The sequence below is a fragment of the Poecilia latipinna genome, unplaced genomic scaffold (assembly GCF_001443285.1).
Source record: "Poecilia latipinna isolate Pla-1442-1.1 unplaced genomic scaffold, P_latipinna-1.0 Scaffold3953, whole genome shotgun sequence".
Lineage (NCBI taxonomy): Eukaryota > Metazoa > Chordata > Actinopteri > Cyprinodontiformes > Poeciliidae > Poecilia > Poecilia latipinna.
Genome location: NW_015116569.1, coordinates 1 through 21,377, shown reverse-complemented (window position 1 = coordinate 21,377; position 21,377 = coordinate 1). Strand labels below are relative to the sequence as shown.

Here is a 21,377-nt window from a genome sequence, read left to right as displayed (position 1 = left end):
TTAACATTAAAATAAAAAAGTTTATCTGACTTCACAACACAAGCAGCTACTGACTGAACCAAACAAGTTATGCATATTTTTCAATAAAATACCTAATTTAGAGTGTAAAATCCTGGACAATAGTTAAATCTCGTGTAGATATCTGTTGACCCATCTGAGTTGCAGTACTGTAAACAAAAAATTACATACAACGTCTATGTAATCTTTTTTGCAACATTGTCTTATCGGCAGGTTTTAATTCTGGGAAGTTGTTTATTTCTTTTATGCACAATGTGAGACAGGAAAGATAATATTTAGTCACTCCAGGTTTATGATAAGGAAGACGATTTGTCCTGTGATGTCTTGTAATGTAGTCAGCATAAGAACAAGTGCGTTTTAGCACATTACAATATAAATGAGACACTTTTGTGATCTCAAAGCCTTTTGACCTTTTGTGTACTTCAGCTGCTTTTCTTAAAGTTATTTCAAAGTGTCTTTAGTCTGACTTTAGCTCTAGTCTGGAGGGATAAAACCTTTGCAGTCCAAATAGACATTTTCACCCTCAGCTCAGCTAAATAAAACTCCTTTAGAGCTGCAAATGTTACCTAACTTTTCGAAAGAAGACGACATATAATTGGTGCTTCTGCACCCATCCCTGTACTGCTTTTACTGTTCCTCTCAAATGTGTCAATCCAGTCAATCAATGTGTGTGTGTGTGTGTGTGTGTGTGTGTGTGTGTGTGTGTGTGTGCGTGTGTGTGTGTGTTCTCACACATGGAGTAGATGCTTTGGACAACAACTCTCATTAAGACCCTTACTTATGGAGATCCTTAAAATGTGACTCTTTTAACTAATGTTAAATGCGTTAGAGTTTAAAAAGAAAAACTGTCTTTTTAATTTGTAGATGTTGAATTTTACGTATGTACTTTTCTCTATGTATTCTCTGAGGGCACATACAGAAAATTCCAGCTAACAGTTTTTCAGTTTGGCGCCCAAATTATGTAACATATAAGAACATATTGGCGGTATTATTATGTTCACATAGATATTATATTCACAACATCTGAAAACCAGAGACAAAACAGTGAGTCCAACCCATAACCATGACAACAGGAACCCAAAATTTGAACTTGTTTCCTGATAAATAACTGCAGCCGTACGTTTTGTGGCCCAAATCAATTTAATTAGAGGCATTTGAAGATCTTACACAATATTTTCTCTTATAAAGCAATAAATTCTATTTTATATGATGGTGAAACTGACCCTGAAGCTATCAGTGTTTTTCACTGTCCTGTTCCTCAGTCGGTATCGTACTTGTGACCGCTCTGTCTCACTGTAACGGTTCGATATGAGACAAATCATCTGTGAAAAAATCAAGCTCCTCTGCCTTCTCCTAGTTCTTTCTAGAAACTATGCCATGAATAATGAATAAAGTAAAAGATGTAGGAATAGATAACCTGTGGTTGCTATCCCTGTTATTCCATCATGGATCTTTGGACAGACTGAAGTCGATTTAAACTTACTGAAAAAAGGGAGACTGTTAGAAAAGAAGAAGAAGGACGCAGACCTGTGGGAGGGTGTTGGGTTCCCAGCATGTGAAAGGTCTGACCTCGAGGAGGGGGTGTCAAGAAAAGTCGAGCTCATCCCACTTCCCCATGCTGGAGATTTTAGTTTAATGATATCAATAAATAAAGTTATCTTTAAAACTAATTACACAGGTAACATCTAGACCCAACAGTAGAGTCAGACGTTAATAAAATTAATCTGGTTGTGTGTGTTGTTATTGTGTCCTGTTGTTATTGTGTCCTGCAAACTTTGCTTTAATTCTACTTTTTTCTATTTAATCATAAAAAAAATCATAATCAGGCAGAAAGAGAGTCATGGAACAGGAAGAGCAGGTTTTCTGGAGAAAGAGGAAGTTTCCAGCCTGCAGTGATTAAAAATAGTTCAGATTGCTCTTTTCAAGGCATTAAAGGTTTAAAGAATAAAATCTAAACATTTTGAGTAATTGGATAAAACCCAGAGTAAAATACTTAAATTAATAATGATAACTTATAATTAAACCAATAATTAGTATTGGTTTAACCGGTGGTTGATGTTGGTTTGATTATAAGAATATTTACACTTACTCTTATGGAAGTACTTAAAGGTGAAAGAAGTAACTGTAACATGGTGTCAAATAATTAGAATAATGGATTATTCTTGGTTTCTTTTCAGAAATGTCTAATAACTCACGTTATGATTATAATAAGAGTAACTAATAAGTAATGGTTATTATAATATTATAAATTAATGCTAAATCAGATAAACTAAAAGGTTATAAATGTGATTTTGACATTGAACTTGAAAATGGTGTAAAATGTGTAACTAATTAAAGGTCACTGTGATGTTGTGTTGGAGGTAGATGATAGGTGAAAGGTCAGGGGAAAAGAGGAACTGATGGGAGAGCAGAGATGACCAAGGCCTTATTGCTGAACTTAAACTTTCCTAAGAAAAGGATGGATGTAAGAGGACTGTTGAGCAACTCGGGGTCATCAAGTCATAATGTCTCCAAGACAGTGATGGATATGTGATCATCGGTCCAAGTAGTCAGCCAATGAGACAGGCACAGCAACAAAGCTAGCCAATGCAAATACACCAAAAGGGTGGACAAATCCTTTATAAGGTGGTTGCAAAAGAGGAATCTTTGGTTGGATCCTTCAGGCAGCTTTGAGCCAAGATCGAGATGGACAAACCTTCTATATAGAAAGAGAATATTCAGAGTATATACTTGTTCACATTCAAGTAGTGCATTAATAAGTATTCAAGACATAAATTCAGAATCAAGGCAAGATATTATATTGGATATAATTCACTCAATTTTCAAGATTAAAAATCATGGATCTCAGGTTAAACTAGTATGGATTCCTGCCCACATTGTTGTAGTAGGAAATGAGTTGGCTGATATTTTTGCTAAAAGTGCTGCAAAAAAAAGTTGATTTAAATATTAAAATAAGTAAAATGAGATAAAGAATATTATACAAATGTATATTAAGAATAAATGGCAAGAACAATGGGATAGAGGAGGCAATACTAGGTTTTATCATAGTATCCAAAAAACGTTGGGGAATTAAGAAAATGCAGCGGAATTAAAAAAAGAAGAAGATATTATATCCAAAATAAGATTTGGACATACAGGATTAAATAGTACTTTTAAAATAATTAATAAACATAATTAAGGTTGTTGTAATTGTTGTGAAAAATTAGAAACAGTAAAACATATCTTTTTAGTATGTAATAAGTATGTTCATGAAAGAGAGGTGTTAATTAGAAATTTAGATAGGAAAAAAAGTAAATTAGATATAAGCGAATTCATCCGGGGATGTAGTTTTTAACAGTATTTTTAGTTTTCTGAAAAGAAAGGCTGTCATAGGGAGATTGTAGTAAAAGCATCTGATCCATACGCCATCAGAAAGGTGGCGGTAATGCACCTTAAAGTTCTTTACCAACCGCCATAAAAAAAAGGAAGAAGAAGAAGCGCTTCAATGCAGTTCAGTTACTCCATGTGATTCAACATGACACCACTAGGATACAGTTAAAAAACTAAAGTGATTAAATATTAAAGTATATTGTATTAGTGCAGAATAAAAATTGTAAAACAAATTAAAAATGTTAAGCGCAATTTATGTATTTTGATTTTATCATTCAAATCCAAATGGTCTGAGAAAAAGGGACAAGGTATTTGACTTAAAGTACAAACTTTAAAAATAAAACTATAATGTGGTTTATATTATCAAATGCCATCTGTGAATAGATTTTGTGATGTGGTAAAATTTATAATGTCACATTGAGCTTGTTAAAAATAATCCTTGTTCAGTTTAAAGTGATATTATGGCCATTTGTCATGTACTGAGTTACTCAGTGATACCTGAAGTATTTTATACGAATTATTGTATGTGGAGTATATTGTATATGGAGTATGTTTAGAAGAAGAATAAACCTTTGTGCTAAGTTGAACGTGTGTGTCTCATCTTTTCTGTCACACGCCACACATTGAGAGGACAAATCACTTTACCTTCAGCCCATCCAAGGTTGCCTGGTAATATCTGTCTGATGTTTTTTTGTCCCATGAATTTTTTAAAAATTAAGGGAAAAAAAAAAAAAAAAAAAAACAGAAGTCACTTTACCTTTAGTGCTCAATTATGTTGAACTCTTCTAATTTGTCAATCTATTGTAGCTACGATGGCAAAAGCAAAATCAAACTGAATATATTTGGACCAAGGGGGGTAAAAAAATAATTTTTTAACATTTCTTTTAATGAATGATTTAAAATGAATGAAATTTCTAAATGCTGTGAAACCAGTCAATAGCTGTTCTTAACATATTAAATAAGTAATTATATAAAATAATGGTTGCTAAAAGTAAATAAATAAAAATATGTTGCAACAGTTTGGATCAATGTAATGTAATATTTGATTTGATTTCTGGATGTGAAAATATGCACAAATCCATCCACAGAGGGAGACAGAGCTCCAAGCACGAATGTAGAAAACAATCACTTTTATTTCAGAAGGAACTCAACAGTTTGCTTTCTGACGGAGAAACATTTACAGAATTAAAAGTTGATTTGTTTGGGTGTCTGGAAGTGAAGGAAAACACCAAGTTGCAGCTAAAGTAATGAATGATATTATCGTCGGTACTGACAGTAGTACCGACGATAGTAGAGTGAGTTAGACAATGAATCAAATGACTCATTGGTTAAGAGGCTCCACGTGTTATCTTTGAATCATTTCTCCGCCTGCAGCTCTCCAGCACCACGTTGCGATGCCGCATGGAGGGAATGTGTTTAATTTTCTGTCTTTTTACCTTCGGAGGATCATTTCAGAAAGGTGAGAACAAACACTGATCGTGTACACGGAGTTGATTTTTTGTTTTCTAATTTATTCCTATGATGAAAGCATGCCTACTTGTTATTCATTCATTCATTCATTAATTCAATTATTTGTTCATAAATAAATGCGTTCTGATCTGAATTAATTCATTAGGTACTCTGAAATCTGATGATTTGGACTTAACAGAACCGTTCTTAGTTCAACCACTGTAACATTTCGGTTCAGACCAAACAATGGTGGCACAGAGCCTGGATTGCTGCTTCAGGGGGTTTTTTTTTTTTTTTTTTTTTTTTTACTATAGTCATTAAACCGATGGGCGGGGCGAGAGGGGATTCATGTTTAACCTACAATTAAATTAATTTCTTAAATAAATGTACTTCTAATAGTTTTACTGCTGCAGACTTTTTTTTACCTGGTGAATAATATTTTAAGTAACTTAACTTGAGTTTCTGGCTTCAATTCTCATCTGCTGAGCCTGTTGTTCACAGAGGGCCAGTAAATCTATAAAATACATCTGCAGGCTGGATGTTGGGCGAAATATTACAGTAACTAACTGTGTGTCTTGGTTTCAAATGTTTAATATAACAAAAAAAAAAACTTTGATTAGGAAATTTGAATTGTTTTTTTCCTCTCTGACTTATCTGTCTTCAAGGGATGCCAAATGTGCTTTAGTACATGAACTTGCCTTTTGCTTGAATTACTACTTTACGGAAGAGGATTAGGGCCACTGGAAGAAAAATATAAAACAGTTCTGACTTTAATCTCAGAAGTCTGACTTTAATCTCAAAAATAATTCTCACTTTAATCTTAGAATCTTGAGATTAAAGTCAGACTACCAATACAAAAATGACACAAACAGTGAGATATGACTTTATTAACCCATGAAAATTTCTCGGAGACCAAAAAGTTTGGATTTCTTCTTTTTTTCTTCCCTTCTTACTGAAAGTTTGTTTACATCTTAAAAGGGATGGAAAGAGCTTCTTTGATGTGTTTTGCATTTTGCACATAGGTTTGTGATGCATTTCTATCCTCAAGAAAAAGATATAAAACTTCAGACCTCACAAACTAACAAGACATACATGGAAAAACCTTATGAACACCTTATATTAGAGCAGAAAGTACGCTGCCCTGACCACCATAAGAAAGACTCAGTATTAAATTATGCTGCATTAACTGACCAGTACATTATTGTGAGATAATGCAAAAGAAACAACCAAAAATTCCCCATGTCCTTGTTGGGGCTCTGTAAAAGTGAAATATGGTTCAAGTTCTAACTGGTTCTTCTAAAATGAAAACAAATGTGAAGGTTCAAATAGTGTGAATAGAAAAGGTAAAGACATAATGATGCTTTTCACAGATAAAAGTCAGGTTAAGATGTTGAAGAAAACAGTGTTTTAATCACATTTACTGCAGTGGAACACAATGATTTAATGATAGGGAATGCCACAGCTAAACAGCTTCTAGCTAAAGAGTAACTGGTTTGGTGTGTTTATATTTAACTGACAAGGTGAGGAAGTGTGGAATGAAGGTTTGTTAACCGTCAATCAGACTGGAGGAACTGGGAGGTCCACACAAACGGAACAATCCATCCTGAAAGACGTGTTTTAATCACAATAGAGGTCTCAACGGCTCCTAGCCCCGATGAACTGATAACAAAGACATGCATTTACCTGGAAAACAAAAAGCTGCACTTTGACTTCAATCACGCAAAATAAAAGACTCAGACTTTACTTAGACTCTGGTTTTAGGACTAAGATCTTGAGAACATTTATCTCATAATGTTTACTGCAGTAAGACTCAGAAGAGAACATGCTTTCATTTTTAATATGGTTCACTTATAAATGATGATGATGTTGCCTTAAGGTTTGGACAGTCAGCAGAATTGTAAAACAGGGCTGTTTCATAAGGAACAGAAAGAAAGACGGACATTGCTCAACGTCAAGTTTAACTGTGAGGAAACAAAATACATTGTTGTGTTGCAATATCTTGATGTGGCAACACAAGGTTATTGTGTAGTAACAATAACCTTGTGGTTATACTGGCCAGCAGGAAGATCAGCTCACCAGCACTTTCTATATATGAACAATAGTCATATTTCTGTGCTATAAAACTGCATGGACGCTATAAAAAGTACATTTCATTTTATGTTGCTAAGATCAACTTGGGAGGTGAAATTACAACCACGCAGGAGACTCCAGACAGTTTCTAACTCAAAACAATTTGAGTTACACTACTGCAATTTCAGGTCTTATACAGGAGAAACTCTACTTACTAATGTTAGTTATGACCACTGTAAACCAACCAACCAAGTGACCTTCTTAGCATGACCATGTTCAGGCATAAAGAAAACAGGTGAAAGAGTCTCCTTTTATTCTCCACCCATGTTGGGAGTTATTTGGGTGCCAGGTGACCTCAGTGCTGCAGGGCAGGCTTCATCCTGCTAACCGACACTGATAACATCTAGCAGCTGTCTTTACTGTTAGAGCCTGCCTCACTTTACACAATACTGTTAACTATTGCCAAAAATACCTGAATGTGAAGATTGAGGGGCAAATGGCTCTGATGGCAAAATGTGTTCCAGCCCAGTACCAAACTGTAGTAATGGCTTCAGTGGGTAAGATTAACCAACTACCTTAACCTAATGAGTTGTTGCCTAAACACAATAACAGTCATTCTCATAAAAAAGAACACATTCTTTTAGCTCTATAATTTTAAATATAAGTATGTAACATTGTATGGTCTGAAGCATTATGAAGAACAAAATAGATTTAAATCAAATGTTGTCTAGAAAAGCACAACAGATTTCTTGCTGTAATGTGTTAAACAAAAGAGCAAAAATATATTTTACAGCTTCTAGAACCACATTAAGCTGCAGTAACTCAGTTCTAACTTGTCTGTTAAATAATAGGGGAGGAATGTTGGTTTTAATAACAAGGTTTCAGTCCATTGATATTCCCAGACTTGTTCAGACAGAGCTCTCTTTTAGCTTCGTTTCCCTCCTTGGTTTAATAAATGACAGTAGAGAAATATGGTCTGATTTTGTACATTAGAGAATCTGATAGAGACCAGATCATTTTATTATGTCCTTATAACCAGGATATGTAAATAGATTATTACAAATCTATTTGATGGCAGCCTGTTCAATGAAATCCCATCATTTTGAGAAGCTAAGAACTCATTGAGGCTTTTCACATCTTAAAGTTTTACTTGGGGCTACCAGAGAAAAAAAGAAGTGAACTAAATATGGTTAATATAAAATTGCGACAAACATGGTTGTTTCTCAACCCTTGTGACTCAATCCTAAGAACACAAAGAGTAAATGAAAGCACTCTTATGGAACGATACATAATATAAATAAAGATATCCTGATCCATTTTCTTTGATTATCTCCTGCAGGACTAGCAGCTGTGATCCAAACCCAGCAGACGGTGTCAGCAGCAGTAGGAGAAGATGCTCCTCTCAGCTGTCAGCTGCTGGAAACTAAAGACGTCCAGCAGGTCACCTGGCAGAAGGTCCTGGAGAGAACAGAGAGGAATATTGGTTCCTACAGCGAGTATTATGGTGTAACAGTGAATGATGGATTTAGAGATAAAGTTCAGTTTACAGAAGCTGGACTGCAGAAGAACTCTATAGTTATCAGGAACGTTACAGATCAGGATGCAGGATGTTATCTCTGTCTGTTCAACACATATCCTGATGGAGCTCTGACAGGACGAACCTGTCTGACGGTTTATGGTGAGAACCTGAAACTATACATTTCAAAAATACTTTATTCATCCCAAAGGGAAATTGAATGTTGTCACACATATTATTCAGATTTCTATAAAAAGATGCTCATGATTGAGCAGAAAGGGTCTCATGTGACAGTCAGCAGTTCAATCTGGAAAGACTCAGACGAAGAAAAAAAAACAATTAAAAGATTTAATGACGGCAATGAATAACAGTTCTTTGGCGCTCGGGCCCCGGCAGCTGATCTGAGCTGAGATTTGATGTGAACTCGATGAAGATCCCGATAACCGATTAGGGATGCTCTCCCCCCGGGGCTCGACACTGGTGGTGGAGGTCTGGAAGGGTGCCATCCTGGAGAGCCGAAGGATGTGGGTGGAGAAGGGGCGGTGGTGGGTTGAACGCAGCTGGGAAGCGGCTGACGGCTTGGGTGTGGATCCTTTTATGCTGAGCTTGATTGATGATTGGACACGCCAGGTGAGGTCCAACGCTGAGGTCGGAGATGAGCATGACGCCGATGGACGAACGGAGGGGATGGAGTCTTCCAGGTTGAATTTTCGCTATTAGCTCCATTTCTAGAAAACCCTCTGACAGAAGACACCATTTCTTCTTGTGTTCAGGATTGTTCATAATTAACTTGATTTAGTGACAAATCCTTATTTGTATCATCATCCTCAGAGTTTCCACAGTCGTCCCCAGAACAGAACCAGCCTTCTTTATCAGGCGCTTGAGTCTGATGCTGTTGCCACAACACATGACAGCAGAAGATGATGCTCTCCTCAACAAAGTACAGTCTCTGCAAACACTGAAGGACCTTAGTTTCCTTAAGAAGTGAAGTCTACTCTGTCCCTTCTTGTAGCTTTACTGTTCTAACTCTAGTCAGTTTGTTGTCCAGATGAATACCGAGGTATTTATAATCCTGGACTTTATATAGTACGCTGCCCCACTCATTGTTTGACTAACAGTGTTGGTGTTGCGATATTGCGCCCAACTGCTTTCTGGGTAACACAAACCATGCTGCCGCCGCAGCACACCCTCTTCCCCTCGCTTTACATATATAGGGACTGGTCCCTTATTTTAATTTCTGAAAGGTTGCAACCCTACCCTTGATGGAAATGGGGTTTGATCTAACTCTGTTCCTAAAAATCTAAATCTAAAATCAACTTTTTTTTTGTTCATATTCAAGATGAGATGATTGTTCCCACACCATGACACAAAGCGGTCCTTCAGCTCTCTGCACTCACCTTCTGGACCATCTCTGACACAAGTAACGGCTGCAGAGTCATTTGAATATTTCTGTAGATAACGGGAGTCTGTTTCACAGTGGAAGTCAAAGTCTAGAATGAAAAGGAAGGGTAAGAGTGCGGTACCCTGTGGTGCTCCTGTGTTGCTTAGCACCTGTTCTGTTCAGGACTCTTGGGCTGTTCTGGTTCAGTCCTCCAGCTGCCTCTTTATACTTTTTATAGATACAGAGAAGTGGAAAGGAGAAGCAAAGAGAGCAGCTGCCTGATTCGGTTAACAGCAGAAGAATCCGTGACTGAGGTAGAAAATAAAACATCTGAGGCTTGACAGGAAAGCTCTCAAATGAAAGGAGGGTAGGAGGTCTGTTTGGCTGGGAGCAGGGGAGGATGATGATGATGATGATGATGATGATGATGATGATGATGATGATGATGATGATGATAATGATGGTGATGATGAGCTTGAAGAATGAGTCCAGCTCATTTGCTCTATCCAGACCACCATCTGTCAAATCATCCATTGTGTTGAAAACCTGTGATCTTCTTCATGCCTTACCTCACATCTTTAATATTTTTTGATTTGTCAAGAGAAGGTCTTGCTTTGCAGACGTGTCCATCTTTGACATTTACATAGAAGAAATCCAACGTCTTGTTTTCTCTGGTAGGGCAGCTGTCAAACTGTTGAAATGTAACTGCAGCTGATATTGGGCGTGGCTGAAATCCACAAATGTTGCCACAAATACCTTGGGGTGTAATGTCTTCAGCTTAACAACTGAACTGATGAAATTATGCATCGTCAGTAGCAGCTGAGGGTGGAATGTGAGCAGTTGTCAAAGTAACACTTTCTCTTGGTAAATAATATGGACAGTTCCAGAAACGACACTTCACAGCAACATGGACGACACCATCTGTTGTTCATGAGCACCGCTTATCCACATTTGCTTTTGNCCGCCATAAAAAAAAGGAAGAAGAAGAAGCGCTTCAGTGCGGTTCAGTTACTCCATGTGATTCAACATGACACCACTAGGATACAGTTAAAAAACTAAAGTGATTAAATATTAAAGTATATTGTATTAGTGCAGAATAAAAATTGTAAAACAAATTAAAAATGTTAAGCGCAATTTATGTATTTTGATTTTATCATTCAAATCCAAATGGTCTGAGAAAAAGGGACAAGGTATTTGACTTAAAGTACAAACTTTAAAAATAAAACTATAATGTGGTTTATATTATCAAATGCCATCTGTGAATAGATTTTGTGATGTGGTAAAATTTATAATGTCACATTGAGCTTGTTAAAAATAATCCTTGTTCAGTTTAAAGTGATATTATGACCATTTGTCATGTACTGAGTTACTCAGTGATACCTGAAGTATTTTATACGAATTATTGTATGTGGAGTATATTGTATATGGAGTATGTTTAGAAGAAGAATAAACCTTTGTGCTAAGTTGAACGTGTGTGTCTCATCTTTTCTGTCACACGCCACACATTGAGAGGACAAATCACTTTACCTTCAGCCCATCCAAGGTTGCCTGGTAATATCTGTCTGATGTTATATTGTCACATGACATTTTTAACAATTAAGTAAAAAAAAAAAAAAAAAACAGAAGTCACTTTACCTTTAGTGCTCAATTATGTTGAACTCTTCTAATTTGTCAATCTATTGTAGCTACGATGGCAAAAGCAAAATCAAACTGAATATATTTGGACCAAGGGGGGAAAAAAATCATTTTTAAAATTTTTTTTTAATGAATGATTTAAAATGAATGAAATTTCTAAATGCTGTGAAACCAGTCAATAGCTGTTCTTAACATATTAAATAAGTAATTATATAAAATAATGGTTGCTAAAAGTAAATAAATAAAAATATGTTGCAACAGTTTGGATCAATGTAATGTAATATTTGATTTGATTTCTGGATGTGAAAATATGCACAAATCCATCCACAGAGGGAGACAGAGCTCCAAGCACGAATGTAGAAAACAATCACTTTTATTTCAGAAGGAACTCAACAGTTTGCTTTCTGACGGAGAAACATTTACAGAATTAAAAGTTGATTTGTTTGGGTGTCTGGAAGTGAAGGAAAACACCAAGTTGCAGCTAAAGTAATGAATGATATTATCGTCGGTACTGACAGTAGTACCCGACGATAGTAGAGTGAGTTAGACAATGAATCAAATGACTCATTGGTTAAGAGGCTCCACGTGTTATCTTTGAATCATTTCTCCGCCTGCAGCTCTCCAGCACCACGTTGCGATGCCGCATGGAGGGAATGTGTTTAATTTTCTGTCTTTTTACCTTCGGAGGATCATTTCAGAAAGGTGAGAACAAACACTGATCGTGTACACGGAGTTGATTTTTTGTTTTCTAATTTATTCCTATGATGAAAGCATGCCTACTTGTTATTCATTCATTAATTCATTTATTTGTTCATAAATAAATGCGCTCCGATCTGAATTAATTCATTAGGTACTCTGAAATCTGATGATATGGACTTAACAGAACCGTTCTTAGTTTAACTACTGTAACATTTCGGTTCAGACCAAACAATGGTGGCACAGAGCCTGGATTGCTGCTTCAGGCGGTTTCTTTTCTTTTTTTTTTTTTTTTACTATAGTCATTAAACCGATGGGCGGGGCGAGAGGGGATTCATGTTTAACCTACAATTAAATTAATTTCTTAAATAAATGTACTTCTAATAGTTTTACTGCTGCAGACTTTTTACCTGGTGAATAATATTTTAAGTAACTTAACTGAGTTTCTGGCTTCAATTCTCATCTGCTGAGCCTGTTGTTCACAGAGGGCCAGTAAATCTATAAAATACATCTCACAAACTAACGTGGAAAAACCTTACGAAAACCTTATATTAGAGCAGGAAGTACGCTGCCCTGGCCACCGTAAGAAAGACTCAGTATTAAATTATGCCGCATTAACTGACCAGTACATTATTGTGAGATAATGCAAAAGAAACAACCAAAAATTCCCCATGTCCTCGTTGGGCTCTGTAAAAGTGAAATATGATTCAAGTTCTAACTGGTTCTTCTAAAATGAAAACAAATGTGAAGGTTCAAATAGTGTGAATAGAAAAGGTAAAGACATAACGATGCTTTTCACAGACAAAAGCCAGGTTAAGATGTTGAAGAAAACAGTGTTTTGATCACATTTACTGCAGTGGAACACGATGATTTAATGACAGGGAATGCCACAGGTAAACAGCTTCTAGCTAAAGAGTAACTGGTGAGGCGTGTTTATATTTAACTGACAAGGTGAGGAAGTGTGGAATGAAGGTTTGTTAACCGTCAATCAGACTGGAGGAACTGGGAGGTCCACACAAACGGAACAATCCATCCTGAAAGACATGTTTTAATCACAATAGAGGTCTCAACGGCTCCTAGCCCTGATGAACTGAAAACAAAGACATGCATTTACCTGGAAAACAAAAAGCTGCACTTTGACTTCAGTCATACAAAATAAAAGAATCAGTCTTTACTTAGACTCTGGTTTTAGGACTCAGATCTTGAGAACATTTATCTCATAATGTTTCATTTTTTAATATGGTTCACTTATAAATGATGATGATGTTGCCTTAAGATTTGGACAGTCAGCAGAATTGTAAAACAGGGTTGCTTCATAAGGAACAGAAAGAAAGACGGACATTGCTCAACGTCAAGTTTAACTGTGAGAAAACAAAATACATTGTTGTGTTGCCATATCTTAATATGGCAACACAAGGCTATTGTGTAGTAACAGTAACCTTGTGGTTACACTGGCCAGCAGGAGGATCAGCTCACCAGCACTTTCTATGAACAATAGTCATATTTCTGTGCTATAAAACTGCATGGACGCTATAAAAAGTACATTTCATTTTATGTTGCTAAGATCAACTGGGGATGTGAAATTACAACCACGCAGGAGACTCCAGACAGTTTCTAACTCAAAACAATTTGAGTTACACTACTGCAATTTCAGGTCTTATACAGGAGAAACTCTACTTACTAATGTTAGTTATGACCACTGTAAACCAACCAACCAAGTGACCTTCTTAGCATGACCATGTTCAGGCATAAAGAAAACAGGTGAAAGAGTCTACTTTTATTCTCCACCCATGTTGGGAGTTATTTGGGTGCCAGGTAACCTCAGTGCTGCAGGACAGGCTTCATCCTGCTAACCGACACTGATAACATCTAGCAGCTGTCTTTACTGTTAGAGCCTGCCTCTCTTCAGTGTTTACACAATACTGTTGTAACTATTGCCAAAAATACCTGAATGTGAAGATTGAGGGGCAAATGGCTCTGATGGCAAAATGTGTTCCAGCCCAGTACCAAACTGTAGTAATGGCTTCAGTGGGTAAGATTAACCAACTACCTTAACCTAATGAGTTGTTGCCTAAACACAATAACAGTCATTCTCATAAAAAAGAACACATTCTTTTAGCTCTATAATTTTAAATATAAGTATGTAACATTGTATGGTCTGAAGCATTATGAAGAACAAAATAGATTTAAATCAAATGTTGTCTAGAAAAGCACAACAGATTTCTTGCTGTAATGTGTTAAACAAAAGAGCAAAAATATATTTTACAGCTTCTAGAACCACATTAAGCTGCAGTAACTCAGTTCTAACTTGTCTGTTAAATAATAGGGGAGGAATGTTGGTTTTAATAACAAGGTTTCAGTCCATTGATATTCCCAGACTTGTTCAGACAGATTTCTCTTTTAGCTCCCACCACAGTATTGTGACCAGTTTTTGTCTAGATTTTGTTGGAACTGCTGCAGACAAAACCATCCCAAATTCCTGTTTTTATAAAAGTGCTCTCTCAAAATTATAATAATTTTGTCAACACATTTGATCAACATCATCGAGCTGCAACTTCCCTGCTAAAAATCCAATGGAAGCAGCATTAGTTTAGTTTTCTTAGGGTGTAACGTTTCCCTCCCTGGTTTAATAAATGACAGTAGAGAAATATGGTCTGATTTTGTACATTAGAGAATCTGATAGAGACCAGATCATTTTATTATGTCCTTATAACCAGGATATGTAAATAGATTATTACAAATCTATTTGATGGCAGCCTGTTCAATGAAATCCCATCATCTGTTTTTAGATAAACTAAGAGCTCATTGAGGCTTTTCACATCTTAAAGTTTTACTTGGGGCTACCAGAGAAAAAAGAAGAAGTGAATAAAATATGGTTAATATAAAATTGCGACAAACATGGTTGTTTCTCAACCCTTGTGACTCAATCCTAAGAACATACAGAGAGAGTAAATGAAAGCACTCTTATGGAATGATGTATAATATAAATAAAGATATCCTGATCCATTTTCTTTGATTATCTCCTGCAGGTCTAGCAGCTGTGATCCAAACCCAGCAGACGGTGTCAGCAGCAGTAGGAGAAGATGCTCCTCTCAGCTGTCAGCTGCTGGAAACTAAAGACGTCCAGCAGGTCACCTGGCAGAAGGTCTTGGAAAGAACAGAGAGGAGAATTGGTTCCTACAGCGAGTATTATGGTGTAATAGTGAATAATAGATTCAAAGATAAAGTTCAGTTTACAGAAGCTGGACTGCAGAAGAACTCTATAGTTATCAGGAACATCACAGATCAGGATGCAGGATGTTATCTCTGTCTGTTCAACACATATCCTGATGGAGCTCTGACAGGACGAACATGTCTGATAGTTTATGGTGAGAACCTGAAACTATACAATTCAAAAATACTTTATTCATCCCAAAGGGAAATTGAATATTGTCACACATATTATTCAGGGTTCTATAAAAATATGCTTATGATTGAGCAGAAAGGATCTCATGTGACAGTCAGCAGTTCTAGAAAACCCTCTGACAGAAGACACTATTTCTTCTTGCGAAGAGGATGTTCAGGATTGTTCATAATTAACTTGATTTAGTGACAAATCCTTATTTGTATCATCATCCTCAGAGTTTCCACAGTCGTCCCCAGAACAGAACCAGCCTTCTTTATCAGGCGCTTGAGTCTGATGCTGTTGCCACAACACATGACAGCAGAAGATGATGCTCTCCTCAACAAAGTACAGTCTCTGCAAACACTGAAGGACCTTAGTTTCCTTAAGAAGTGAAGTCTACTCTGTCCCTTCTTGTAGCTTTACTGTTCTAACTCTAGTCGGTTTGTTGTCCAGATGAATACCAAGGTATTTATAATCCTGAACTTTATAAGGTAAGCTGCCCCAGTCATTGTTTGACTAACAGTGTTGGTTTTGCGATATTGTGCCCAACTGCTTTCTGGGTAACACACACTACCCTGCCGCTACAGCACGCCCTCCCTCCCCCTGCTTTACATATATAGGGTCTGGTCCCTAATTTTAATTTCTGAAAGGGGGCAACCCTACCCTTGATGGAAATGGGGTTTGATCTAACTCTGTTCCTAAAAATCTAAATCTAAAATCAACTTTTTTTTTTGTTCATATTCAAGATGAGATGATTGTTCCCACACCATGACTCAAAGCGGTCCTTCAGCTCTCTGCACTCACCTTCTGGACCATCTCTGACACAAGTAACGGCTGCAGAGTCATTTGAATATTTCTGTACATAACAGGAGTCTGTTTCGCAGTGGAAGTCAAAGTCTACAGAGTGAAAAGGAACTGTAAGAGTGCAGTACCCTGTGGTGCTCCTGTGTTGCTTAGCACCTGTTCTGTTCAGGACTCTTGGGCTGTTCTGGTTCAGTCCTCCAGCTGCCTCTTTATACTTTTTATAGATACAGAGAAGTGGAAAGGAGAAGCAAAGAGAGCAGCTGCCTGATTCGGTTAACAGCAGAAGAATCCGTGACTGAGGTAGAAAATAAAACATCTGAGGCTTGACAGGAAAGCTCTCAAATGAAAGGAGGGTAGGAGGTCTGTTTGGCTGGGAGCAGGGGAGGATGATGATGATGATGATGATGATGATGATGATGATGATGATGATGATGATGATAATGATGGTGATGATGAGCTTGAAGAATGAGTCCAGCTCATTTGCTCTATCCAGACCACCATCTGTCAAATCATCCATTGTGTTGAAAACCTGTGATCTTCTTCATGCCTTACCTCACATCTTTAATATTTTTGGATTTGTCAAGAGAAGGTCTTGCTTTGGAGACGTGTCCATCTTTGATATTTACATAGAAGAAATCCAACGTCTTGTTTTCTCTGGTAGGGCAGCTGTCAAATTGTTGAAATGTAACTGCAGCAGATATTTAGGCGTGACTGAAATCCACAAATGTTGCCACAAATGCATTGGGGTGTAATGTCTTCAGCTTAGCAACAACTGAACTGATGAAATTACGCATCGTCAGTAGCAGCTGAGGGTGGAATGTGAGCAGTTGTCAAAGTAACACTTTCTGTTGGTAAATAATATGGACAGTTCCAGAAACGACACTTCACAGCAACATGGACGACACCATCTGTTGTTCATGAGCACCGCTTATCCACATTTGCTTTTGCAGCTCTTCTTTAGAAGTTACTCCTGTTGTAAGCCGTCTTCCTATTATGGTTGTGCATCATGACAAATGCCCAAAAGTAAATCAGTAGCAAAACTGCTTCCAAGCTGCAAAGTAGTCAAAACCAGAAGGAGCCGTTTTAAAAAAAGGGTATGAAAGTCATAGCTAGTCCAGCATGCTACCACCTAGCATACACCAAGAGGATTACAGGGTTCATTTCAATAACTTAATGTCAACCGTCATGTCTGTTCTCTCCACAGAGCTGCATGGACCCTTCATTACTATCAGCAGATCAAACTCTCCTCCAGGGTCAGTTGTGACCTGTTCAGCCACAGGTCGACCTGTTCCCATGGTAACACTGACTGTTTCCGATCAGAACCTCAGCTTCTCCCACTGCAACACCAGCAGAGAGACCAACACCAACGGTACCGTCACCGTCATTACTACAGCTCTGCTGTCAGCTCTCAGCAGCACACAGGTTGGATGTTTAGTATCTGTGGACTCTGCTGCTCCCAGAGAGCTGCTGGTCACCGTTCCTGATTTCAAAGATTCGTCTGATGAAGGTGAGGAACTCTGACGCACAGTGCCTCACAGATATATTCTCATCCATCAATCTTTTCAATTTTGTCACAGTTCAACCAAACACTTTTGGGAAAGTGATTATGAAGAGACCCTATTTCAAACAATAAAATTAAAAATATGAAACGTCTGGCTCACATTTGTTTTAAGTTGTTTCAATATTTGATAAAATTCCCTCCAGTTTGCATTTTTATGTTACTAATGTCTCTATGAACATTCCATGTTTAGAGGCCAGAATATTTGTATATTTTTTTAATTTATCAAATTGCTCCATCTCAATCAGATTGGACGAAGAGCGTCAAGTGTGCAGAAAATCAAATTAACAATCTACTTAATTTTTGATCTGCTTCACACCAAAAAGCCATTCTGTTTTGATGTGAATTTAGGCAATAGATTAATCGACTTCACTTCTCAGATTTCTGTTGAAACTGAAATGTATGTATCATTCTCCCTCATCTTCATATCTGCATATCATTGTGCTGGTCTCATAAAATCTCTTTAAAATGCATGGAAGTTTAGATTTGTAATGCAACAAAATGTGGAAAACAATAGGAGTAAAGTGGTGTTTGTGTGTGTGTGTGGGTGTGTGTGTGTGTGTGCGTGTGTGTGTGTGTGTGTGTGTGTGTGTGTGTGTGTGTGTGTGTGTATGGGGGACCTCTATGGGTGTGATTACTTTTGGGCACTGTGTATAAACTGCAGACCACTTTGTGATCGTAAATGTTTGAATCTCTTTTACCAGGTTTGAATAAACAATTGGAATCAGATTTCAGAGGTTTCAGTAAGTTCATGTTCATATTCTCACATGTTGATTTTTAACTTTGTTCTGTTGTTGAAACATATTTCATCTTCTTCCTAAAGGATGGCCTCTGATTGTTGTATTCCTGGGGTTCCTGATCTGTATTTGTGTTTTACAATTCAGAAGAATATCTCAGAACAGGTACCTCAATTAAACAGTGTTTTTGTTGTTGAGTTTCACATCATTAATGTCTCATATTTGATTTACTGACTCTAAAATAATTCCCAGGAATATGAAACCTTCAGAGAACGTCACAGACAATCAAAAGTAAGGATTTTATTCATCTATTCCTCAGTTACACAGATGGAGATTTATTTCCTCTTTCACATTCTCTTATATCGTTGTATATACTCTATATTTCGTAGACATTATAAGCCAGATTAATTTCTTGTCAACATGTTAATTTTATTTTTAAGGTTGAACAACTCACCAGTGTCGAACAAAGACGACAGACAACGAACATCTGAGAGGCAGAGACAAAACGGCGAGTCCCATACATCACCATGACAACAGAATCACCTCATTTGGGTGTCTGATTAAACAGAGGACCTTTATCCAAAGATGTATGAGAAACATTACATATATTTCATGCACATAGTGTCATTTCATAGCATGATCAAATAACCTTTGGTTTTTACAAAAATACTGTTCATATCAGAAAGAAATGTAACTTATTGGTTGTCACTGGAGATTCCAGAATTTTTCAGACATGGATCAATGAGTCAAGGCAACACTGCAGGTATGTGTTTGATGAGCGACTGACATTATAACATGATGTAGAACTCAAATAAGTAGATTTTACAAAGACAATTTCTTGACAACANTTTGATCAGAAATTGTGTCAATTTCTGATCAAATTGATACAAAATACTAAAATTTCAAATTTGATATTGATACTCAGAAAATACTCAATTTTATTTCGATACTGCTGAAACTCTTTTGAAGTGACAGTGTTCCTCCTAGTGAAGAAAAAAAAATGTAGCAGCTGTACAATTAGCATGTAGCATTACACATTAGCGGATTAGCATTCAACATAAGTTTTTCCCTTTCTCCTTTTATCAAACAACTCTGTTTATTATTTTGTAAAAAAAAAAATTCAGTCTGACGATATAATCAGCAAACACAAATGTGACAAGTAACTCAGATAACAGTAGCTGTAAAATGTCAGCTGGAACAAAACCAAACTAGAATCAAAGACATTTTGTTAATATTCAGGGAAAAGACATTTTTATTTATTTATTTTTATTTTTTTATGATGGTGACATCAATGTATTGCTATTTGACTCTGAGAAAAAAAATACAACTAAGATAATCATCTCAAAGCTATTGTTAGCTCTTTATGTGAAGCCAGCCAACAAATGTTCTTTGAATATACATTTCAAATAAATAATAATAGAAAAAAGGTTGCCACACAATAATCTGAATCTATGCAATGTCATGTATAGATTCATCTGGATGTAAAAATATGTACAAAAAAAATATGTACACATGTGAAGGTAGAGGTACAAGCTCGAATGTAGACAACGCACTTTGATTTCAGAGGGTTATGAAGGAACTCAGCAGTTGGATTTTGCTTTTCCAAATCTGACTGAGAAACATTTCCAGCATTATAAGCTGAGCTGAAGGAAAACACCAAGTTACAGCTAAAGTAATGAAAGATATTGCACTGTTATTATTGATACTAACTGAAAGTAGTGGAGTGAGACAGGACAGGATCCCATATGATGGATGGGTTAAAATAAAGATTCTGTCATAAAGTACTGTATTAGTCATGATTTACTTATGTATTACAGAAAGGTTTATTATTATTAGACATTTTTTGCACTGTTTTCATCTGTTAATTATGTTATGGAAAACATGACCCCACCTGGGTTTACTTTCAATCTCTAATTTACATTTTGAATCAATTGTAAACTACTGATGTCCCCTGTCTGTAAGATTTGTTGAGCATTGCTCATTAAGATGGTGAATTAAAAAATATTGTTAAATATTGATTTTATTGTGGGGGGTTTTCTCAGTTCCTTCTGCTTATTTATTTTCATCGCATAGCAGTCATTTATCTGTATTTCTTAGTTCTTGTTTCAGTTCTGTGTTTTTTTTAAGTCACCCTTTTGGTTCTAATCGTAACTATTTTTCTTATGTTTCTAGTTTGTTTCAATGTCTGTCTTCAGTTCCTTCCTTGTCTTTAGTCACAGCTGTAACCACTTCCTAATCAATCACTTGCTCCTTATTTAGGAATCAACTCTCCAGATGTTAGATCATCCCGTTCCTGTTTCCTTTTCTTCTTGTCTATTATTTTGGTTTCCATCACAAATGTATGACAAACTTTGTCTATATTTCTATTTTAAGATTCACAATTGCAGTGTTTCAATTAACTATGAAACGCAGTTTAGATTTTCCACCAGTGCATCATAGCTCATATTACCGGTGAAGTGTGGGCCACCAAGAACAATTTATTTCTTCTTTTTGCCCATACACAGGATGATTTCTACATGTTAAGGTTTTATGAATATAAGCTGGCAGCATTCACTTATAAATATTCAGAAAATTGTAGAGCAAAAGCAGACGGAGTCCAAATCAAAGTTCACTCTTTTATACTGATTAGAGGTGTGCCGATCGATCGGTCACCGATCATAATCGGGCCGATTTCCGTGAAAAAGTGCATGATCGGTTGAGGACAGGAAGGTAAGTTAGAAATTAGCAGCACTCTTTTCTCGTTTTTAAAGCTGAAAGGG

The 21,377-nt window shown here is 36.6% G+C and overlaps 1 protein-coding gene and 2 long non-coding RNA genes across 5 annotated transcripts; 2 read left to right on the top strand and 1 right to left on the bottom strand.

Annotated features, from left to right (window-relative positions):
* The first annotated feature begins 4,693 nt into the window (after window positions 1-4,693).
* LOC106941952 (OX-2 membrane glycoprotein-like) lies at window positions 4,694-19,303 on the top strand. 3 transcript variants are annotated; one of them, XM_015025111.1, is made up of 7 exons: window positions 4,694-4,846; window positions 8,246-8,584; window positions 17,528-17,830; window positions 18,586-18,624; window positions 18,705-18,783; window positions 18,871-18,909; window positions 19,059-19,303. In XM_015025111.1, exons 1-7 carry the CDS (start codon window positions 4,789-4,791, stop codon window positions 19,147-19,149), a joined length of 948 nt encoding a protein of 315 aa, XP_014880597.1. In that variant the 5' UTR covers window positions 4,694-4,788; the 3' UTR covers window positions 19,150-19,303. The 3 variants fall into 3 exon arrangements, with proteins under 3 accessions (XP_014880597.1, XP_014880598.1, XP_014880596.1); XM_015025110.1 differs by lacking the exons at window positions 4,694-4,846; window positions 8,246-8,584 and adding exons at window positions 11,975-12,140; window positions 15,164-15,502; XM_015025112.1 differs by lacking the exons at window positions 4,694-4,846; window positions 8,246-8,584; window positions 18,586-18,624 and adding exons at window positions 11,972-12,140; window positions 15,164-15,502.
* On the bottom strand, window positions 10,826-21,272 carry LOC106941954 (uncharacterized). The gene is made up of 3 exons (XR_001423499.1): window positions 20,510-21,272; window positions 19,707-19,710; window positions 10,826-10,839 (listed from the first exon to the last, which is right to left on the bottom strand). It is a non-coding gene; the product is annotated as an uncharacterized LOC106941954 (long non-coding RNA).
* Window positions 15,510-17,492, top strand: LOC106941953 (uncharacterized). The gene is made up of 2 exons (XR_001423498.1): window positions 15,510-16,436; window positions 16,548-17,492. It is a non-coding gene; the product is annotated as an uncharacterized LOC106941953 (long non-coding RNA).
* Window positions 21,273-21,377: the final 105 nt, after the last annotated feature.